The sequence below is a fragment of the Trachemys scripta genome, chromosome 16 (assembly GCF_013100865.1).
Source record: "Trachemys scripta elegans isolate TJP31775 chromosome 16, CAS_Tse_1.0, whole genome shotgun sequence".
Taxonomy (NCBI): domain Eukaryota; kingdom Metazoa; phylum Chordata; order Testudines; family Emydidae; genus Trachemys; species Trachemys scripta.
Genome location: NC_048313.1, coordinates 24,710,261 through 24,731,600, shown reverse-complemented (window position 1 = coordinate 24,731,600; position 21,340 = coordinate 24,710,261). Strand labels below are relative to the sequence as shown.

The window sequence follows — 21,340 nt, the reverse complement described above, 5'->3', positions numbered from 1 at the left end:
GTATCAGGGGGTAGCCGTGTTAGTCTGTATCTACAAAAACAACAAGGAGTCTGGTGGCACCTTAAAGACTAACAGATTTATTTGGGCATAAGCTTTCGTGAGTAAAAACCTCACTGCATCCGAAGAAGTGAGGTTTTTACTCACGAAAGCTTATGCCCAAATAAATCTGTTAGTCTTTAAGGTGCCACCAGACTCTTTGTTGTTTTTGTAGATACAGACTAACACGGCTACCCCCTGATACTAGCACAAAAGAAGATTCTCTGCCATTCAATAGTTGTTATGCCATAATCACTCACTGATCTTCGTCCTTGTCCCAAACGGCAAACTAAGACCACTTGTGAATGAAGAGAGCAGGGACTTACACAATCACTGTGGCTACGTCTTGACAACAGCAACCTCAAAAAATGCCTTGCTTCAGGATCAAGCTCACCTATGTTTTGTTCATCCATTTCAATAGCAAGAGTTTAATTCAATGGGACATTTGATCTTAAATCCGAAGAAACCAATTTTCTAGTCTTTTAGAGATGGGCACAAATCCCTTCTCTCTTGTTGCTCAACAACTCTTGGCAATGTTCACACTTTATTTCAGAAGAATGATCAAATGTTGTGATTTCAGCCAATTTTGATTGCTTGCTTTCTACCCTTTCCTTCAATACTAGGCAGGTCCAGTCAGAAAAACTCAGGATGATGGCTACAGCATCCATTTGCAGCACTGATAAGTGGCTTTCACATTTATGACAGAATAAGAATAGCCTGGAACAGTCTTTAAATAGGAGTAAAGGAAGCTAACTACCTAATTCGTTTTAAGATGGAGCTTGATGAATTTATGAACAGGATGATATGCTGGGGTTGCTTGTGACAGTAGGAGACTGGACTTCTGGAACCAGGAGGACCCTTCCAGTCCTATACTCCTAAACCACCCTCAACCTGAATTCAGCACTGACGACAGAGGAAGTAAGAGGAGCTGGCTAGCTTCATACAGAACCACATCATCAGATCCACCTCCCTGCAGTTCCTAGAGTCTAATAAACCAAAATCCACTAACAGTTCACTCCCATCTCATCAATATCCCCTGAGTCCACCACTAGGCCCACCCCTTCAACCACTCCACCCATTCTCCTTTCCCTTGTATGTTTCTTGACAGATAATTCGCCACTTGTTTCTTAATAGATCTAATAAGTCTCTTAATGTTCTCACAGCTTCCCTTTAAAATAGCGACACTTTTCCTTTACAGAAAGCAATCGGAGCCTGATGTTTCAAAATATCTTCCTCACTGATGCTAGGTTCAGAGAAATACTTCACAGGGAAAATGCTGTTTAAAAAAAAATGAAAAAAACTAAAACACCCAAGAAATTCACTGGGCTAAATTGGTTTTTGTTTTCTGGTTTCTTCACAAGAGCACATTTCTCTCTCGTTTACTCAATTTAACCCAACAGCAGAAGGAAATATCCCAGTGGCAAGTCTGTTTTAGATTGTGAAGTTACATGGGAGGGGTGAGTCTCTGGTGTGCTCCACCCACCACCTGCAAACTGGTCACAGAATTCAGGCCCTGCAGCTTTAAGAAAGATCTCAGCTGAGGAAGGAGAAATAGAAAACTGAACTCAGCACTGGGTGGTTTAATAAGCCCTTCAATACTGGATTTAGTTAAAATGCAGCAATCTACACATCCTTCCATTAAGATTTGAGCTTGATCCTATAAGTCTCCCTTTACTGAAGTGCGCAGTCCTGCTGTCTTCAATGGGATTACTCACCCGAGTGCAGGCTGCAGGATTAGACCCAGCAAGTTACTTTTGTTCACCTTCAAGCACAGACCGTGCTCCACAGGCAACAAAGCTTTCCAGAACCAACCTGCTGGGCAGCTAAGAAGTATCAGCTTCAACTAAGGCTATAGGATGCAGGTGGCTGTAGCAGCAAGCCTCCTATTCAGGCCTCCGCCACAGTGCATGCAGTTAAATCTACCATTTCTTCAAGAGTCTCAAGGCTATCTGAGAAGAAAGACAACACAAATAGAGCAACCAAAAAGCACAGTCACCTCTGGGGGAGTCTCTCATAAGACTAATCAGCATTGTGCAAACTATCCCAGGCAACACTGCTCTTGGGGATGGCAGACATCATTTCAACAGTCACACATGAGCTGTTCACAACTCTCTTCGATTCGTTTAGCCCAAATATTAAGAGGCAGCATTTCTGCCAGAAGCTATTGATGCACAGCCTGTACGAGTCACCAGAGGGCAATGCCGATGGGCCAAACATCTCTCAATCCTGGTTTCACAGCATGGAATCTCAGTGATCTCTGTGGACAGCATCAGTATCCCAGAGCCCTCTAACTGGAGCGGACAGATTCCCTTAGGTTGTTATTCACTGGACACTATTTCACAGAGTTTAAGGCCAGAAGAGGCCAATTCAAACCTCTAGTCTGATCTTTTTGCCTAACACAGGCCATTAAATTCCATCCAGTTACTTCCTGTAATCAGGGCCGGCTCTAACTTTTTTGCTGCCCCAAGCAGCAAAAAAAAGCGCCGCCCCGCCGCGCCCCCCCCCCCGGCCCCCCCCCCCCCCGCGCCCCCCCCCTACCACCCCAAGATTGGCCGTCCCTTACCAGGTGCCGCCCCAAGCATGTGCTTGGTTGCCTGGTGCCTGGAGTCGGCCCTGCCTGTAATGAACTCAATACCTTGGGTTAGACTAAAGCATTTCAGTCCTCAGGTGACTAAACTGTTGTGTGCCACAGGCAGAGAATAGGCAAGACCAAGGTGCTACCAGGGAATTAGGTGAGACATGCCCAGATGATCCCAGCAGACAATCCACATTCTGTACAGCTGAGAAAGGTGAAAAAAAGGCCAAGGTTCCTATCAGAGGATTCAATTGTGTAGCCTGGTAACAATACAATGAAGGGAGAAAGAGGGTTTGCCTGCCAGAGGGGAGGAGGAATTCAAGTGGTACACAGCAGCCATGAGGTGAAACAGAAGAAGATTTAGCTTGATTGGTGGGAGGACAACTTCCCAACAAGAAGAGCTATTAGACTGTAAAAGGGTCTTGAGGAAAGCAGCAGAAGCCCCAAATTTGGGACATTTAAAATGAAATTTAGCGAAATACCACAAGGAACAATCCCCCACTGGCCTCCCTAGGGAGTTGGAAATTTTTCCATGTGTGACCTAGCAAAGCTCTTTCATCTCTAAGACACTGATCCATTCAAGGGACTCCATACAGGCATAAGAGCCTACTCATACAGATCTTTTTAAGAACATAAGAACAGCCATACTGGGTCAGACCAATGGTCCATCTGGCCCAGTATCCTGTCTTCTGACAATGGCTGGTGCAAAATGCTTCAGAGGGAATGAACAGAACAGGGCAATTACTGAGTGATCCATCCCCAGTCATTCGTCCCAGCTTCTGAGAGTCAGAGGCTTTGGGACACCCAGAGCATGGGGTTTTGTCCCTGACCATTTTGGCTAATAGCCATTCATGGACCTATCCTCCATGAACTTATGGAATTTTTTTTTTTTACCCCAGTTATACTTTTGACCTTCATAACAGCCCCGGAAATGAGTTCCACAGTCTGACTGTACGTTGTGTGAAGAAGTATTTTCTTATGTTTGTTTTAAACTTGCTGCCTATTAATTTCATCAGGTGACCCCGGTTCTTGTGTTATGTGAAAGAGTAAATAACATTTCCTTGGTCACTTTCTCCATACCATTCCTGGTTTTATAGATCTCTATCAGATCCCTCTTTACTTATCTCTTTTATAAGCGGAACAGTCCCCAATCTTTTTTAATCTCTCCCATACAGAACCTGTTCCATACTCCTAATAATTTTTCTTGCCCTTCTTTTGATGCGTCAGGTTGTAAGATACCACAGGCAATGCGCTGATTACAAAATGGGACTGTCATTTGTTCGATTTAAAGAGACAACAGCAGGACAAGAGTCATCCGGTTCTGGATTCCTGACAAACACCTGAGATCATTAAAGGCTATTTTTGCTTTCCAACACTTGCGCCTCCGCAATTTGGCACAAACTGAAGTTCAGACTGGTCAGTTTCACTTTTGTTTGTAGTTGGTTTCACTTTTCGGTTCTTAGGTTGTGAGTTCAATCCTTGAGGGGGTCACTTAAGGAACTGGGGCAAAATCAGTACTTGGGTCCCGCTAGTGAAGGCCGGGGGCTGGACTCGATGACCTTTCAAGGTCCCTTCCAGTTCTAGGAGATGGGATATCTCCATTAATTTATTATTTATGATAAACTCTTCAGGGCAGTGACTGTCCCTCACTATGTGTATGAACAGAAACCAACACCATGAGGCCCCTTTCTGGATTAGGGCATATCGGTACCACTCGAATATAAATAATACCCTAAAAATTGTCATCTGGTAAATAAGCTCATTTCTTTCTTTGTCACTAACGCTACCAGAGCTTATAACAAGTGAGATGATTTTTATTGTCACTATTTATGCTGATTGTTTTCTATTTAACTCAACCTGAGCAATGAAAAGGCAACTACAGCCTGTGTCACTCGCAGATTCTCAGCCTTGGGTTGAAGACACTCCATGTTTAGACATGAGAGTGCAATTTTAAGCCAAACACTGTGCTGTTTTTACAAAACTGAATTAGAAACCAAATCAGTTTTCTTTATTCCTTCAGACTCTCCCTCGTTACTGTGCCAGCTCAATCCACTAGCATGGCTGTCATCCAGAACCAATCTGGACAACTGTTCCGGATACTAACCCTTCAGTGGACAGATCAGCATTCTAGCAGGGTTCTAGAATTCCCAGGATATGAAGCTTTCTTGAACTGCGGATCAATAATGGCAAATCAACAGTGTCCAGACATGGATGCACCTATTGCCTGTGTTAAGTGGGCTTCCTGAGAGCCCTTTAGACATTTCCATGAAAACCCCCTTTGCTGAGCTTCTCAAATAAGCACAACTGTGATTCCCTATCTCGGCATTTCCAGTTCCCTCACATAACAAACCAAGAGAGCCAAGACGAGCACCAACTGGCCAGCACCAGGACCTGAGCTTAGCAGCCTGCCCACCCTCGTTACTGATTTTCAATACCAGGGAAGCAACATGTCAATGAGCTTCAAAAAGGCAGGACACAGCAAAGCCTTCCTGCTCTTCCAGCCCAACAGATGAATTAAAGGAAGCTAGGCAGCCTGGGCAGTAAGGCCAGAGATCTCTGAGGAGGCAGTTGGTGGGTTGTTTCTTTTGGGGCAACAGAATGGTGGGAGCAAGGAGGAAGTGAGCAGCTAAGACAAGCACAGATTTCACTAAAGGATTTGGTCCTTTCTCCAAGCAGGATAAAAGCCCCAATAGGGTGCTTCTCATCTATACTCATTGGGGCCCAAATGCAAGATTGCTTCCTACTGTACATTCTCCAAGACTCTGTCCAACCTAGTGTAAATGTCAAGGGGACATCTACCATATTTCCTTGGTGAGACCGTTGCACAGGCTAGTACACTGGTTCTCAACCAGGGTTTCGTGTACCCCTGGGGATACGCAGAGGTCTTCCAGGGGGTACATCAGCTCATCTAGATATCTGCCTAGGTTTACAACAGGCTACATAAAAAGCACTAGCAAAGTCAGTACAAACTAAAATTTCATACAATGACTTGTTTATACTGCACTATGTACACTATACACTGAACTGTAAGTATAATATTTATATTCCAGTTGATTTATTTTATAAGTACACCCCTACCTCGATATAATACGACCCGATATAACACAAATTCAGATATAACGCAGTAAAGCAGTGCTCCGGGGGGGGCAGGGCTGCGCACTCCGGTGGATCAAAGCAAGTTCAATATAACGCAGTTTCACCTATAACGCGGTAAGATTTTTTGGTTCCCGAGGACAGTGTTATATCGAGGTAGAGGTGTATATTGTAAAAATGAGCTCAGTGGTTTGAGCATTGGCCTGCTAAACCCAGGGTTGTGAGTTCAATCCCTGAGAGGGCCACTTACGGATATGGGGCAAAATCAGTACTTGGTCTTGCTAGTGAAGGCAGGGGGCTGGACTTGATGACCTTTCAGGGTCCCTTCCAGTTCTATGACATAGGTATAAGTCAGCAATTTGTCAGTAATAGCGTGCTGTGACACTTTTGTATTTTTATGTGTGATTTTGTAAATAAGTAGTATGCAAGACAAATCAGACTCCTGAAATGGGTACAATAGGGTTGAGAGCCATTGGGCTAGTAAATCTCACAGGCAGGAAGTCTTCCCTTAACATTCAGTCTATTCCTTCAAGTCATGTCCTGTTGAAGCATCCTAAATAATCTTTCTTCTTGGTACCTACACCCTTCAAGTCCTTATAGACTCACGAGCCCACTCCTTAACTGTGGTCTTGCAAAAAATGAGCAGTACTTTCTACTGAGTATTCTGACTTCTATAGATGTCAAAAGGCTTGACAAAAAGGATTATTTTCATCCTCATTTTACAGCTGGGGCAACTGAAGTATGGAGAAATGACTTGCCCAGCGTAACACAGTAAACCAGGTTTAGAACCCAGGAGTCCTCAATTGTTGGAGCCTAGGCCTAAGCATCTAAACATCAGTGCCCCCGTTAAATGAGATGATATCTAAGATGAACACCTATCACCTCACCCCAGCATGGATCTTTTTATACAAGAGCTGAACTAGCCCTGGTCAACTTGAGTTGGATGGAACCATTTCTGACCAAATGAACTTTCATCAAAGCTCAAACATTTTGCAGAGATGTATTGGTTTTGACAATCACCTGGAAGATTTTTTGGTCCAGGACTTGAAAGACAGAGACCCTCACACTCTATAGCCAGGTGGCTAGAGCACCGGCCTGGGAAACCCAGGTTCAAGTCCTCACTCTGCCTGATTTAGAATGATCGGGGATGAAGAATTCTGCTCTGTATCAGGTAGAGCAGGAACTAGAACACGGGTCTCCCACATTCCAGCCCAGTGCCCTAACCACCAAGCTATATAGCATGAGACACCCACAACCTTCTCCCTCGCCCCCTACCTATGTGGGCCCAAAAACCTCCCTGAATAGAAAACCGCAACTTTTGATCCAAAACCAGACATATCAACAATTTCATGTTCACAAAAGCGTTGGAAAGGCTTTGCTTGTGTTCCAACATGGAACGAAAATAAATTTCAAAAGATGCCACAACACGGAATCGTTGTCCTCCTGACACTACAGCCATCTACACTCCAAACTATGCTTACTGCCGACAGCGAGTATGACGTTCCAAGGTAACAAGTGTCGTCAGTTGCTATTGAAGCAATGGGAATCCAGGATGCTCACCGCCTTTCTCTGTCTCACAGTCCCTAAGAGAAAGCGTTAAAATCTCTCCCTCAAACACAGTCCATATTTAGTGCATATGGATCAGCCTTTGAAAATTCTACTTGCCCTTGGCAAGTAGATAGTTGATTCTTGATCATCATCATGGTAAAACTGAGCAAGTAGATTGGGTTACTAGACAGTAAATTCCTATGATTATTTTCTGAGGCTGGTATCGATCAGCTTAAAATTAATTTATTCGTCTTTTGGCTTAAAACAAAACTCACTCAGGATAGCACCCAGCCAATGGACAGTTTCAAGGTGGTAACTACACAACTAATTGGGGAGATGAGACACCAATTCTGTGCCATGGAGGAAAAGAAGCGAAGCAGCTGCTAAGAGCCTGCTTGACAAGTAACTTTTGAAAACTCATCCCCTTGTAATCACTCTCCAGAAATTATTGCCTGATAGGTAACTGGGCCAGCAGCAGAATCTAGTACTCCCAAGGCTTATTGTGAGCACATAATTATATGATCATGTAACCATCATTTAATTACACAATCCTCTTTCTAATAATTTAAAAAGCTCTGATCACAATATCTGAGCTGCTCACACTCATTAAGGGACTTTACCCTCATAGAAGCCCTGTCACGTAGGGTGGTATTATTCACATATTACAGATAGGAGACTGAGGCACTAGGTAGATTAAGTGACTCAAGGTCTGTGTCTAAGGCAGTAATTGAACTCAGGTCTACCAAGTCCTAGTCCACTGCCTTATTCGCTATTAGAACATGCTTCCTACCCTCATTCCTTCACACGAGGCTTCAGAGGTAAAACCACTGTTCTTCCTCTCTAGCTGACTAGCCTGAACCCAAGGCAGAAAGGACACACCAACATTTCCACATCTAACTATCTCACATGATTATACAACTGATTGACAATTGCCTTTTGGTAGCCTCAAGTGTGCCACAAGTCAGTTTGCACACACACACACACACACACTTGCCACATGCTGCAAGCCTGGCTGAGGTGCCAGATGACAGGATAAGAAGAGACTGGCATTTCCACCCAAATCACTGCATGCTCAGAACATTAAAAATCAGACTCTAACCCACCCATAAAGATCATCTAACTTATTCCCACACCCACCAATTCAGAGTCTTGCACACATACCCTCTCCTATGGCCTCAGTAGATGACCACCCCAAAAGCACTTTCATCATTAATGTTGACAGGTCACATATGCTGAACCCCTCATCCTGTCTTCAAACAAATGGGATGCCACATACCAGGCAACCTGATCAACTCAACTCTCTCCTCACTCATCCTGCATAGCCAATGGTCTCTCCCTTCTCCTCCTCGTATATGCCTGGTGGTAAGGGGCAACCCCGATTCTTGTCATCTCTACCTGAACATCCCTCTCCCACACACACAGCAAGCAGCAATCCCTGCTGTACTGTACCCCATGCCTCTTGGGGAGGTCCTTATTCACCTTACCATTCCTTGTTCTCCCAGAATATGGAGAGACTCACGATCATCCTTCCACCTCTCATCCCCCCCAACCCGATTGTGATCCCAGTCCCACCTATTCTCCTCCTTCCATTACAAACAAAACTGTCACAAAGAGTGGGGTCCCCTCTGCTGGTCTCACACCCTTCTCCCCTTCATCATGGCCCACTGTGCTGCCCAACTCCAAAAAACAACCTCTTCAGCCTAGATCCCTCCTTTTCCCTAGAACAGTCCCTTCCCCCGCACCCCAACTGCAGGCCCACCTCCCTCAGATTCCCATTCCCGCCCCACCCAGGGCCCTCCCTATCCCCCTTCTACAACCCCCCAACTCCTCCCCCCAAAGACTCACCTTGCCCCCTTTCCCCACACAGATCACTGTGGCCAGTGGCTACTCTCTCACCCCCTCTCCCCCAACCTGTCATCCCAAAGGCCTCTCACAACCCTTACTCACAGGCCTCAATCCCCTCCCCCTCACTCCCTAAATCCCGCCCCTCCCTAACCCCCATTTAGACCCTTCCCCTCCAGAGCCCCAGTCTTCAAGCGCCCCCTCCCACGGGGCCCGCTACCCCCACCCTTAGACCTCAGACTCCTCACCTCACACTCCTGTCATCCCGAGGTCCCTCCCCCTCCCAGATCCCCAGAGCTCAGACCCCTCCCCTGCCAACCTCGCCCCCCTCAGGCCCCGCCCCGGGGCCCCTGTCATCCCCCAGGGCCCCTCCTCTCGCGGCCCCCCCTTACTGGGCCGGGCCCGGGCTGGGCTGATCTCCAGGTTCAGGTCGATCTTCCGCCGGGCCTCTCGGTTCTCCTGCTTCAGCTTGGCCTCCAGGCGGGACAGCTTCTGCTCCAGCGAGGACGCCGCCATCTTCCCCCCGGAGCCAGCGCCGCCTCGCAGCCAGAATACACAAACACGCGCTGCGCAGGCGCGGCATGAGCCCGCCGAGCCGCCGTACCTTCTGGCGAGCCGCGCTGCGCAGGCGCGAGATTGAACCAGCTGTGCCGCCGTAATCCCGCCACACACCCACCGCTTACGAGAGGCGTTTGTACGCATGCGTCCACGCCCAGCTCTCCACCAGTGCCCCCTGCCCGTTGAGGCGAGGCCCTCGGACTGAAAAGGGACCGCATGCGCCGTGATGATCACGTAGCGTCACCTGCTGGCAAAGTTATCGCACTGCAGGACCCGCTAAAGTATAATACACATGCGCATAGCGTCCATGGCCCCCGACGGCAATAACCCTTCGGAGACTCCGCTGCGCATACTGGTGCCCTCTTGTGTTTGTTTGTGGGTATTTCAGCCTGCTCAGCCTGTCTCGGGCAACTCTTAATGCGCATGCGCTCCCAGCTAGCTGGTTGGAGACTCCAGGGCCTGGGTTTTAGGGAGACCCTCCAACTCTACCCCCCCCAACGGGAATCCTGCCCCTCCCCCCAACTCCCCCAGCATGGGGAACCTGCCTCTCCCCCAACACTCCCTAGTCTAGCAGTTGTGCCTCCCCCTAACAACCATCTGGTCTGGGAGTCCTGGGGACTCCCTGTCGGTCCCCAGTCTGCTGACTCCTGGGGAACCCCTGTGAAAATCCCCCCCCATTCAGGGGCCACCCAGCTCCACTGAGTCAGGGAGCTGGGCTCCAAATAAACCTCGTGTCCCGCCAGCAAAATGGCGAGAGAGAGCGACAGTGCACTCACAGCCTTGCACAGGGCCCCAAAGCCAGGGCCCGGCTGGAGCAGACCAGGCTAAGAGGGGCTGGGGCCTAGTAAACCTTGGGATAGAGCAGGCTGAGCTGCACCAGACTGGGGATGTGCTCACCCCCGGGGGGCACTATGGTGCTTTCATCCGACAGAGAGACGGACGTGATTGCAGAAGGGGGTGGATGGTGGAAGAAATGGATCCAAAACTCACAGCAGGATAGGAATGAGGCATCTGCTCTGAGCGGGATGGCCCAGCCAGCTGCCTGATGCTTCCAGTGCACCCACGTGTGGGCCCGGCGGCATCTGATTGCGCTAGTTAAAAATGTGGCATCTCCCTCAAAGGAGCCACAGAAAGTTCTAGCTGGGGCTGGTTGTCCCATCAAGAGCCAGATTTTCAGAAGAACTTGGGGCCAGATTTCACTGCTCCCTCACCCAAAATGGATTTTCCCTCACCCCCCCTTGTGGGGCTCGCCCCTCTTCCCCCTGCATAGGGGCTAATTCTCCCCTGGAGCCTACTCACCCCCCAAAACCGGGGACCCAGATTCTCCCTGCCCCAGTCCGTCCCCACCCCACTCAGTGCCCAGCAGCTCCCATTGTGGCACGTGACAGCCAGCTTTTCAAATGAGCTCAAAACACCCGGTGCTTGAAAATCTGATGTTGCATCCGCAAGCCCCTGATCCTGCACTGAGTTTTGTGGGACTGGATCTTGGTGCAGGATTCAGGCCTGGGCTGCTCGCCTCACTCAGAGGAGAGCTCCAAAAATGCACTAAAACAGGGGTTTTCACAACCAATTTTTGGGTGGCCTCAGAGTGCGCCCACTAACTCTTACTGGTGGCTGCACTTACACTTTTTCCTAAAATTATTTATTTTTCCCAAAGTTAATTAAGTAATATGCACATATATACATCCAAGTCATTGTCATTTATTTATGTAAGGTTTTGGGGTTTTTTGCAGACTCAATAATAAAAACATGCACAGTTATCTCTAGTCTTTACTGGACCTAACAGAATAGAAACACAAATAAGGTGTTTTGCACATTCTTGTCTTTTTTATTATTGTTTCTTGTGCTTGTTTTGGTAAAAGTGATTGTATAACAATTCTGAAGTAAATTTAAAAATGCTTTTACATAATAGAATTCCAAATAATAATTAAAAACATATCTGGATGGCTTGGGGTCTGGGGAGGAAAAGAGAGGGGAAGGGAGGGACGGCCGCGACTGGCCCAGGGCTCCTCCGGGCAGGTGGTGGGGATCGGGGCAGGACTTTGGCCAGACCAGAGCTCCCAATGAGGGGGTGGGGGCACTCTGGGCTTCGGCCAGCCCGGGGCTCCTCCAGGCAGGTGGGGGGCAGGGGGATCTCAGGGCTTTGGCCATCCCGGGGCTCCTCCGGCCTCTCGCCTCCTCACTCCACCCCCACTTGCCTCTTGCCTCCTTACCTCACCCCCACTCACCTCCTCACCCCACCCCCGCTCACTTCTCGCCTCCGCACCCCACCCCTGCTCACCTCCCGCTTCCTCACTCCACTATCACTCGCCTCCTGCTACCTCACTCAATCCCCTCTCACCGATTGCCTCCTCACCCCACCCCGCTCGCCTCCCACCTCATCTCTCGCCTTCTCGCACACAACCCCGCTTGCTTCCCGCCACCTCACTTCACCTCCGGTCGCCTCCCACCTCCTCACACACACACCCAGCTGGCCTCCTGCCTCCATACTCCACTCCCACTCACCTCCCACCACCTCACTCCACCCTCACTCAACTCCCGCCTTCTCACTCCAACCCCGCTCGCTTCCCGCCATCTCACTCTACCCCCACTCGCCTCCTCACTCCACCCCCGCTTGCCTCCTGCCACCTCACTCCACTCCTGCTGGCCTCCCGCTTCCTCATCCCACTCCTGGTCGCCTCTTGCCACCTCACATCACCCCCGCTCACCTCCTCACTCCACCCTCGGTCACCTCACACCTCACACCACCCCCACTCACCTCCCACTTACTCACTCCACCCCTGGTCGCCTCCCGCCACCTCACTCCACTCCCACTCACCGCTCGCCTCCTCACCCCACCCCCGCTCGCCTCCCACCACCTCACTGCAGCCCCACTTGTCTCTCGCCTCATCACCCACAACCCGCTCGCTTCCCGCCACCTCACTCCATCCCCCGCTCGTCTTCTGCCACATTTCTCCACCCCCTGCTCACCTCCTCCCTCCCCCCCCCCCCGCCCCTCCCCCCCTCCCCCTGCTCCCCCCCCGCCACCTCTCTCCACTCCCGCTCGCCTCCTCACCCCACCCCCACTCACCTCCTGCCTCCTCACTTCCCCACTGGCAGCCAGACCCCCACCCGCTCTCCTCACCCTGCTGCTGGCTGGCCGCTCACCTCCTTACTCCTCCACAGGGCCCCCCCTGCCACTCGCCTCTTCACACACCCCCGCCCGCTGCTGTCTTCTCACCCCCTCCTTGCCGCCTCACCTGCTCCTTAAGCGTTGTGTGTCCCACCTGTGTCTCCAGAGAGGCAGCACACGCAGGAGCAACAGGGCGGAAGGGGAGGGACTGATGCTGCGCAGGAAACTGTCGTGGCCCCAGGGAAACCCCCTGGTGGCTGCATGCGGCCACGGTGGCTGCATTGGAGAAACGGTGCACTAAAACATGACTCGTTTTATTTTTAGGTTGGCTTAGAGATTCCCTCACTTGTCCTCATCCCCCTCCCCCTTGCACTTTAAATGTGTTCCTTGTGAGGCTCTAAGCTCTTGCTGCTCCCTAATGAGCCAGTGGAACTCACTGCCAAAAGGTATCACTAAAGCCAAGAACAAAGCAGGTTTGGGTGTCTCCACGGGTAACAGAAACATCCAGAGTTAGAATAGCAAATATTACAACACAGTGGAGTTTAGGGACAGATTTGCTGCTACAGGGCCTGGGCTGTTGGGGGCTAGGAGGAATCTTCCCCCGGGACCAGGTTACTCCATTGCTGTCTACTGGGGGGGCTCCTTCCACCTTCTTCTGAAGCTGCTGCTGTCAGCCACTGTAGGAGTCTGGGCTAGATGGGCCCCCTGCTGCAATCCAGTCTGGCTATTCCTGTGTTTCATGTGAGGATTTCGAGGGGCTGATGTCCACACTGATTAATGGAGCCCACTCTGGCCCAGTGTCCCATGGTGTAAGAGGAGGTAAGGAGCTTATCTGTGCTGACTTGAGTCATATCCTCATTGCTGCCTCATATCCAGGGGGGAAGCACTGGGTATTTTGGGGAAGGTATCATTCCTCCTCTAGGCCACAGGGTGGCCCTGTAGCCTCTCCACTGCAGATCTCCTGGCTTTGCAGGTGTAACGGGCTATGGATCCTCAGGACAGCTGATCTTCCAGCCTCTGTGGCTTCCCTGTCCCTCCTCCTAAGCCCCATTGTCCAGGGAGGCACCATGGAGCTGGGCTGTGCAGGGAGTGCCCATCCCCCCAGCCTGGGCTGCCCCCCTTCAGTTGCCACCCCAGATTCAGCTGCACCCAAGCCCCTTTGTGAGCAAGGAGCATGGGCCAGGGTTACCCTATTTGGGTGGGAGCCAGATTTTGGTCTGTGGTTATGGTATAGCAGGTGCTGTACTTGATACAGATGCAGCCACCTGGACAAGGGGGCTCCATGACCGACAAGTTCTTCGGAGACCCGGTGCCTAGGCTCGGTCGACTTGCTGCTGCTAACCAAGATCTCCTCCCTATGCTCTGGAGCTACAGACAAGCCACATAACAGGCTCCCCAGCTGTCCACGTGCCAGGCAGGGACATTTCTGGAGCAGCCGAAGGCCTCACAGGGATGGAGCAGAGATGGGCGTGGCGAGCATCTGCTTCACGTGAGATGGCAGGGTCTTGAAGAGGGCATTATCCACGCTCAGCCCGGTCTCCTTAAGCAGGGAGCAGCAGCCTAGCTCAAGTGGGAGTGACTCCAAGGGGTTCCCTGTCAGCTCCAGCCTGGAGAGTAGCACCAACCTCCCGATCTCAGCTGGCACGGTGGTCAAAGCGTTGTCCGCCAGCTGCAAAGAAGTTAGCTCCAGGCAGGCAAAGAGCTGGCTGGGCAGTGTCCTGATCCTGTTGCCAGTGATGGAGAGTTGCTGCAGCATCCCCAGCTGGCCAATCTCTGCAGGGAGGAGGCAAAGGAGGTTGTGGCTGACGTCCAGGTGCCTGAGTCTCTTCAGAGCAAACAAGGCCTGGGGCAGGGACTCCAGCTCGTTATGGGATAGCACCAGCTCCTCCAGGCTGTCTGCTGCCCCAATGGAAGCGGGCAGGGTGGCAATGCGGTTGTGCCACAGCTTCAGGCAGGTGAGCTGTGCCAGATGCTGGAAGCCAGCCCCCTTCTCAAGGCTGCGGATGCCATTGGAGCGCAGATCCAGCCTCCGCAGGCCAGTTAAGCGCCAGACTGTCGGTGGGATCCTCTCCAGCTGGCAGCAGAGCAGCTCCAGCTGCTGGAGGCTGCTTATCTTCTTCAGGACCCCCAGTGCCTCCAGCTTGGTCCCGTCGTTCTGGATACAGAGCTGGCGGAGGTGGGTGGACATAGAGCAAGGAAGCTTGGTCAGCTTGGTCTGGAGCAGCAAAATCTCCAGGCTCCGGAGCTCCCGGAGGGACTCCAGGACCAGCACATTGGAGCAGAGGTGGCTGGAGAGGTGCAGCCGGCGCAGGTTCTTCAAGGAGTAAAGCCAAGAGGGGATCTCGATAACGTCAGTGAACTGGACGTGCAGCCCTCTGAGCCGTTCCTGCAGAAAGGACAAGGCCATGGGCTCCATCATGGCTGGGCAGTGAGACAGTTGCAGCTCAGACAGTGCTCCCATCTGGGCCACCTTGGCAGAGAGCTTCACCTCCATCATGCATTCCAGCCGCAGCACCTCCAGGTCCGCCATCTGATAGACAGCCTGGGGCAGGGCTGGAAGGGCACAGAGCCTCAGCTCCAGCCGGCCCCAGGCGTCCCTCCCCACCTGCCGCCGCAGCTCCTCATAATCCCCACGGTCCTCCTGTCTGATCTCCAGCAGCTGGCTCTCGCTGACGGTGGAGAGGAAGATGGCAATCCTCTTGGAGCAGAGCGGGTCATACTGGTCAGCCATGTGCAGCAGGAAGGCCAAGTCATTGTGGACATTGGGGATGGCCCTGAAGCTGCTCTCCTCACTGGCCCGCCCGAAGGAGTACTCCCTGAGCGGCCTCCGGAGCAGCCAGTAGAGTGTGTAGACCCCCACCAGCCCACTGAGCAGCACCAGGGCCAGGTAGCTCAGCAGCAGCTTCTGCAGGATGTAGGCCAGGCTGTGGGTGCAGGAGAAGGTGGCGTGGCCAGCAAGGTCCCCTAGGCCTGGCCGGCACACGTGCCTGAAAGCAATGGTGCCAGCAGAACTGGAGGCATAGCCCAGCACGGCCAAGAGCTTTGCCACCTTGAACACTGTCTGCCCCACGTAGACCCAGTAGAGGAGGCTGGAGGCTTCAGTGTGCACCCGGAAGGTGCGGATCTTCTCGAAGAGCGCCTTGGCCTGCTCCCCGTCCTTCCGGTCTAGGATGGTGGCACTGGAGAAGGAGGATGCCTGCTCCGTTTGGGAGCCAGCCCCAGCCTGAGAGATCTGGGCAGAGCAGGGTTTCATCCGGCCAAGCTTGCCTTCCAAGGGCTGACAGGCTGTCTCCGAGAGAGCCTTCGTTGTCCAGGGTGACTGGAAGCACTTCCGGAGGATGGAGAGGAACAGCTCGATCCTGGAGAAGGTCTTGGGGTATATGAACCAGAAGTTGTTACAGACCATCAAGAGCAGTGCGTGCAGGAGGGCCAGGTACGGGGAGTACTTGGAGTGCCATGGCAGCGCCTGGTGGTAGCAGACCTGGCCAATGTACAGGTACTGCTGGTAGTCAAGGTTGGTTGGGTGTCCGCTGTTGGGAGCAGGAAGTTCCCTCCTGGTGCCGACCGGAGTAGCGTCATGTTCTGGGCCATCCAGAGGCACTAAGGCAGGTCTAGGAGCCAGGGACCCACTTGCAGCCATGCTAGTCCTGCCGACAGGCAGGCACACCACCTGATCCGTGGAGATCAGCAGGGTCCCCGCGATGATGGAAATGGCCAACATTGCCAGGACCAAGTAGTCTGTGAAGACGTCCCACCAGGGCTTCAGAGTACTGAACAGGGCCCGGGCATCACTCAGGGAGGCCACTTCCGTCAGGGAAAACATGGCTGGTGGGAGGGAAAGAATAAGGATCAGTGGCTTAGAGGTGTTCTGAGCCTGGGTTGGTCCTTGGAAGATCCTGGCTCTGCCACAGACTCCCTCTGGGACCTTGGTCACATCACTTCATCTCCCTGTGCCTCAGTTTCTCCATCTGTAGAATGGGATAACGATCCTTCCTTTGCCTATTTAGTCTGTGAGCTCTTTGGAACAGGGACTGTCTCTGACTGTGGGTCTGTGCAGCGCCTGGCACAACGGGGCCATGATCTCAGCTGGGACAGGGACTGTCTCTGATTGTGTGTCTGTGCAGTGCCTGGCACAATGGAGCCTCTAAGTGCTGCCATAATGCACCTAATAGAGAAATAGCTGATGGCATAGAAAGCCTTGAATGTGGAGGTTCAAAGTAGTGAAGAGACATGAGGGGTGGGTGCTGGGCTTTCCCCAGGGTCCCCTGCCTTTATGCCACCCCCCATATGGGGGCAGCCAGAGGCCGGACGACATGCTGCTTCCATGTTTGTTCAGTGATGAGATTCCACCCTTCTCCTCTTGCCTGTGTCTTCTAGGAGACACTTCAGGGCCTGCCAGTCAAAGAAGCTGAGAACCCAGAGCTCAGCTGGGGCCCTGTGATGAAGTGGGAATTTTTTGCTGTGTGTGCCTCAGTTTCCCTCTGTACTTTACATCACTAACCAGTGGGGAAACGGCCCAGCACCCGAGCCCTGAGGCGTGTGTCTCTCCTTGCTGTCTGGGGTGGACTGAATGGCTCATTGAAGGACTGGCTGGAAACCAACCCATATCAGTGGCAAATACAAAAAGACAGTGGGAACTCCAGCAGCCAGCATGTCCACAGCTAGCAACCAGTGGGGAGTTCCCCACGTCTTCACTTGCCAGTCCAAGGCCCCAGCTCAAGAACAAAGGGAAAGGGGTCAGGTTGCGGGGCAAGTGCTGTAGCCAGGGCTCTCACCTGGGTCTGACAGAGAGAGCCTGAAATGGAGCCCACGGCCGCTTGGCTGGGTCGGGCGCTGGCTTGGCGAGGTGGATATGTCTTAACCTTTGCTTCTCTGTGCTCACTTAAGGACTTCCCGTGCTGTGTTCCAGCTGAGTAATAGCCCCGACTGTTTGTAAAGGCTGCGTGGTGTCACTGCAAATCCTTCCCAGGGTGCCCTGGACCCTGAGGAGTGGGCAAGTCTCTGGCCTGACGTATGTCCCAGTTGGACTCTCCAGGCAAAGCTCCTGGGGTGAAGCAGGAGGGCTGGAGCCCAGGGGCTCAGTCTCAGAGACGGGGAGGCCGTGTGGGCTAACCTAAAGGACGAGTGGGACCCCTGGGGGGCTCTGACACGCTGAAGGGGTCCTCCAAGGCCCTGTTTAAAAGCTGGGGCGTAGCAGTGCCAGCCTGCAGTCCTGCCGGCCACCCACTCCTGGGGTTGGTAGATTCAGAGCTCTGGACCAGGTGATCCCCTTAATAACCATCTTGCTGCTGTAGCCCTTTGCTCTGCCACCTGCCCACAGGATCCTACCCAGCAGAGAGAGGGATAAACTTGGCGGAAGGGCTGCCCTGTGGTTTGAATGCACAGGAGTGTCCGAGAGGAGGGGAACCAGCACTGAAATGATGCAGCACAGGAGGGCTTAAATGTTGCACTCTGCCTATGGAGTGGTGCCCTAGCTCTATGTCTCAGGGAGGGCGTAGCAGTCACCATCCCATGACTGCTCTCACCCAGAGGATAAAGGACTTACTGCCGCTGCTGGCTCTGGGAGTGGCTCCCTTAGCTCATGAGGCAGCCACCTGGCTTTGCAATGCTGTCGGGTGAGGTGTTCAGTCCAGGCTCTGCAAATGAATCGCTGCTCTGTTCACAGGAGGTGGATGTGCGAAGTGCCCAGCTCCTCCTGGCAGAACCGGCCCCCTCTTGCGTTGGGGCATCTGAACCCTGGCATCTCGTCTCTTGGGAGCCCAAGCCAGCATAAGGCAGCCAATGAAGGAAGGTATTTCACCTCCCAGAGTCTGAGCTCATGCGCACCCCATCCCTCCCTAGCGGGGCTGAGAAGGACCAATAGAGCCTTGACAGTCTCCCTGTTAGGCCCCAGGCTGCCCTAGACTTACGTGTCTTCTCCTGCCTTCTCAGCATGAAGGAGATCGCTCACTTCAACCCCTGATTTCCCTCCATCCTACTCAGATCCACCCTGGTCTCATGCCAGGAGTGTGACCCACTGATATCCAAAAGGCTAGATCTTAAATGAAGTGGTGTAACCTAGAGTCAGGACTCCTGGGTTCTATCCCCAGCTCCGGGAGGGGAGTGGTGTCTAATGGTTAGAGCGGGGGGGAGGGGAGCTGAGTGTCAGGACTGTTGCTGGGACGGTTATTGTTCCAAACCACATGAAGGGCAGTTGGGGGTGAGAGTATTAAATGCAATTCTAACAATTCTTTGCCCTCTCGTTAGAAAGAATTGACAATGTCCCAGCCAGGGGACGAATCCCCCCGCCTATCTCACCATGGGCAGCCCAGAGCAATGCCGTGACATGCCCAGCCTCACACAGGGAGGGGCTGATAGAACCACAGCCAATGCGCTAACCACACAGCTGCCCTTGGCCCCCTGCTTACCTGGGGCAAGGCATGTAAACCAGCTCGGATCCCTGGCACTTCCAGTGCTCTGAACAGGATCGTTTTCCCCAACCAACCAGCTGCTCCTACCAGCTGGATTTATCACCAACACCCTCCTCCCTCCCAAAACCTTTCCCAGCCTCCTGCCAGCTACAGAAGTAGCCCGTCCCCTCCCCGTTGCGGGGGAAACGGAACCAGATCCATGTCTCCATGGGGCCAGATCCCTGTCGCCTTGGGACACCCTCTCTAACAGCTGGCTTTGGCTCTGGCCCCCTTTGGGGTTAGCCCAGGAATGCTGGGGGGGGGGGGGGGGAGAATAGGGAAGGAGAGAGAGAGAGCATGGAAGATGGAGAGAGAAAGAAGGAGAAGAATGGCCCATGACCCAGAAGAGAACAAAGTTTTCTCTCCCTGCAACTAACTAGCTTGAGTTCTTTATCACCCCTCAGCCTTGCTAACCGCTCCCTGCCCCACGCCAATTCCGGGGGGAACCCCTGACTCATAGCCAGCAGCCTCCCCACCCACTCAGGCCTGATCCTGCCTGGCAGCAGGGGGTCTGGCCCCGCTCTCCGGCCCTGGGAACAGCCCCAGAGTTCCTCACACCCTTTCCTTCCCACCTCTTGCCTGTCCTCATCCAGGCCCCCTCCCCTCACCTGCTGCTCAGCCTGGGGCTGCCGCTTGCCCTAGATCCTTGCTCCACCAAGTCTCTTCTCTACAGGGAAGAGTCTCCTCCGGCCCCCCCAATCTTGGCCAGGGGCCCAACTTGTCCCCAGCCAGAGCCCTTCACATCCGGCCGGTTGGAGTGTCTCTCTCTCCTGTCTCCATGGCAGCTCCAGGGAGCAGGGGAAGGATTGTGAAAGGAGGGAGCATGACTTCCTCATTTGTTTCATGGGCTGGTTGGGGAGAGCTGTGTTAGCGAAAGGCTACAGCCAACTCTAATCTAAAGCACTTCCCTCGTTAGACCCGCTGCTGGGGTAATGACCACCCCTCCCCTTGGACAGATGGGGAAACTGAGGCACAGAAGGCTGAAGGTCACAAAGCATGTCAGAGACAGAGCTGGCAACAGGATACAGGCAGTCCTGAGTCTCAGCTCCCCACTCTCCTGCCATCAGACCAGGGCCTGGGAGGCAAGATTTCCTGGGTTCTGTGCCCAGCTGTAGGCCCTCAGTGGTCAGTGCAGGGAGAATCAGTTCTATCCCTCATGCTGGAAGTGGAGTAGGTTCCAGTGGTTAGAGCGGAGTGAAGACTGGGAATCAAGACTCCTGGGTTCTCTCCCTAACTGGGTTGTGGGGGTGGATCCAAGGGTCTCTTCTGGATTGTTTTTATTTCCCTCCCGTTTATAATACAACAGCCACAGCCTGTGGCGTCCTGCCCTCAGCTCCCAGTAGATCCAAAGGGTAACGATTATCTGCCGAGGCCGGCAGTGGGATTGAGGGACTGTAGAAAGTTCTTTGGGGTGAGGCGCTGCCGGGATCATGAGCCCAGTCCTTTGGCTAATGGAAAAAGAACTCCAATCCCTGAACGTGCTCCAACACAAACCCAGGGGTGGGATCCAGAGCAGTGGAGAGCTCTCGCTGCTGAGCTCTGGTGCTGCTCGCACAGTGTCAGCCAGCAGATGGCGATGGATAGCCATCCCCAGGGCATGGAAGAGCTGTGGGGGGCAGGGTCTATTGGGGAGGGGGTGGGAGGGAGGTGGTATGTGTTGAGATGGATGTGTGGGGTGTGTAAGGGCTGTTGGGGGGATAGGGGGCTTGTGTGTCTATAAGGCAGAGATGGGGGTGGGACTGGGTTGTGTTGGGGGCGTTAGCACCTCACTTCCTAACCCCCCCTCCACCCTCGGCCAGTGGCAAAGCCCCCCCCAGGCAGCCACCTTGGGCCTAGGTTGAGATGCACCCTCAACCCCGGCCCTAAAGCTCCAGTCCGTCCCCATCTCCTTCCTGCTGGTGACTCGGAGCCAGGGGGTGAGAGATGGAGCAGGAGGCAGTGCCACTGGGCCCCGTCCTGGAGTGTTTCCTGGCCGGTTGCCATGCGAGTGGGGTGTGGCCGGTTCCTGTCAGATCTGTGGCCTGGCCCGTGGCCCACATGCAGCGTGGGGGAGGGAGCAGCTAAGCCCCCTGCCCCCAGTCAGATGCCTGCTGAAGGGAATTTGGGATGCAGACAGGGCTGGATGGT

At 52.9% G+C, this 21,340-nt stretch overlaps 2 protein-coding genes across 7 annotated transcripts in view; both read right to left on the bottom strand.

Annotated features, from left to right (window-relative positions):
- Positions 1–9,662, bottom strand: part of MAP2K7 (mitogen-activated protein kinase kinase 7) — a 62,784-nt gene extending 53,122 nt beyond the window's left edge. For 4 of the 6 annotated variants that reach the window (XM_034791904.1, XM_034791903.1, XM_034791905.1 and 1 more), the window contains exon 1: positions 9,487–9,610. In XM_034791904.1, the coding sequence (XP_034647795.1) occupies positions 9,487–9,610 (124 nt within the window). Of the gene's footprint in view, positions 1–9,486 lie in introns of all 6 variants that reach the window. The other 2 variants (XM_034791900.1, XM_034791906.1) reach the window with 2 other exon arrangements.
- Positions 9,663–12,839: 3,177 nt separating this feature from the next.
- Positions 12,840–19,891, bottom strand: LOC117888466 (volume-regulated anion channel subunit LRRC8D-like). Its single transcript, XM_034791895.1, has 2 exons — positions 19,822–19,891; positions 12,840–16,589 (listed from the first exon to the last, which is right to left on the bottom strand). The coding sequence occupies exon 2, from the start codon at positions 16,585–16,587 to the stop codon at positions 14,209–14,211; it is 2,379 nt and encodes a 792-aa protein (XP_034647786.1). The 5' UTR covers positions 16,588–16,589; positions 19,822–19,891; the 3' UTR covers positions 12,840–14,208.
- Positions 19,892–21,340: the final 1,449 nt, after the last annotated feature.

Excerpts from the sequence above, each read along its gene's own strand:
- LOC117888466 (XM_034791895.1), bottom strand. The coding sequence starts at position 16,587 with ATGTTTTCCCTGACGGAAGTGGCCTCCCTGAGTGATGCCCGGGCCCTG.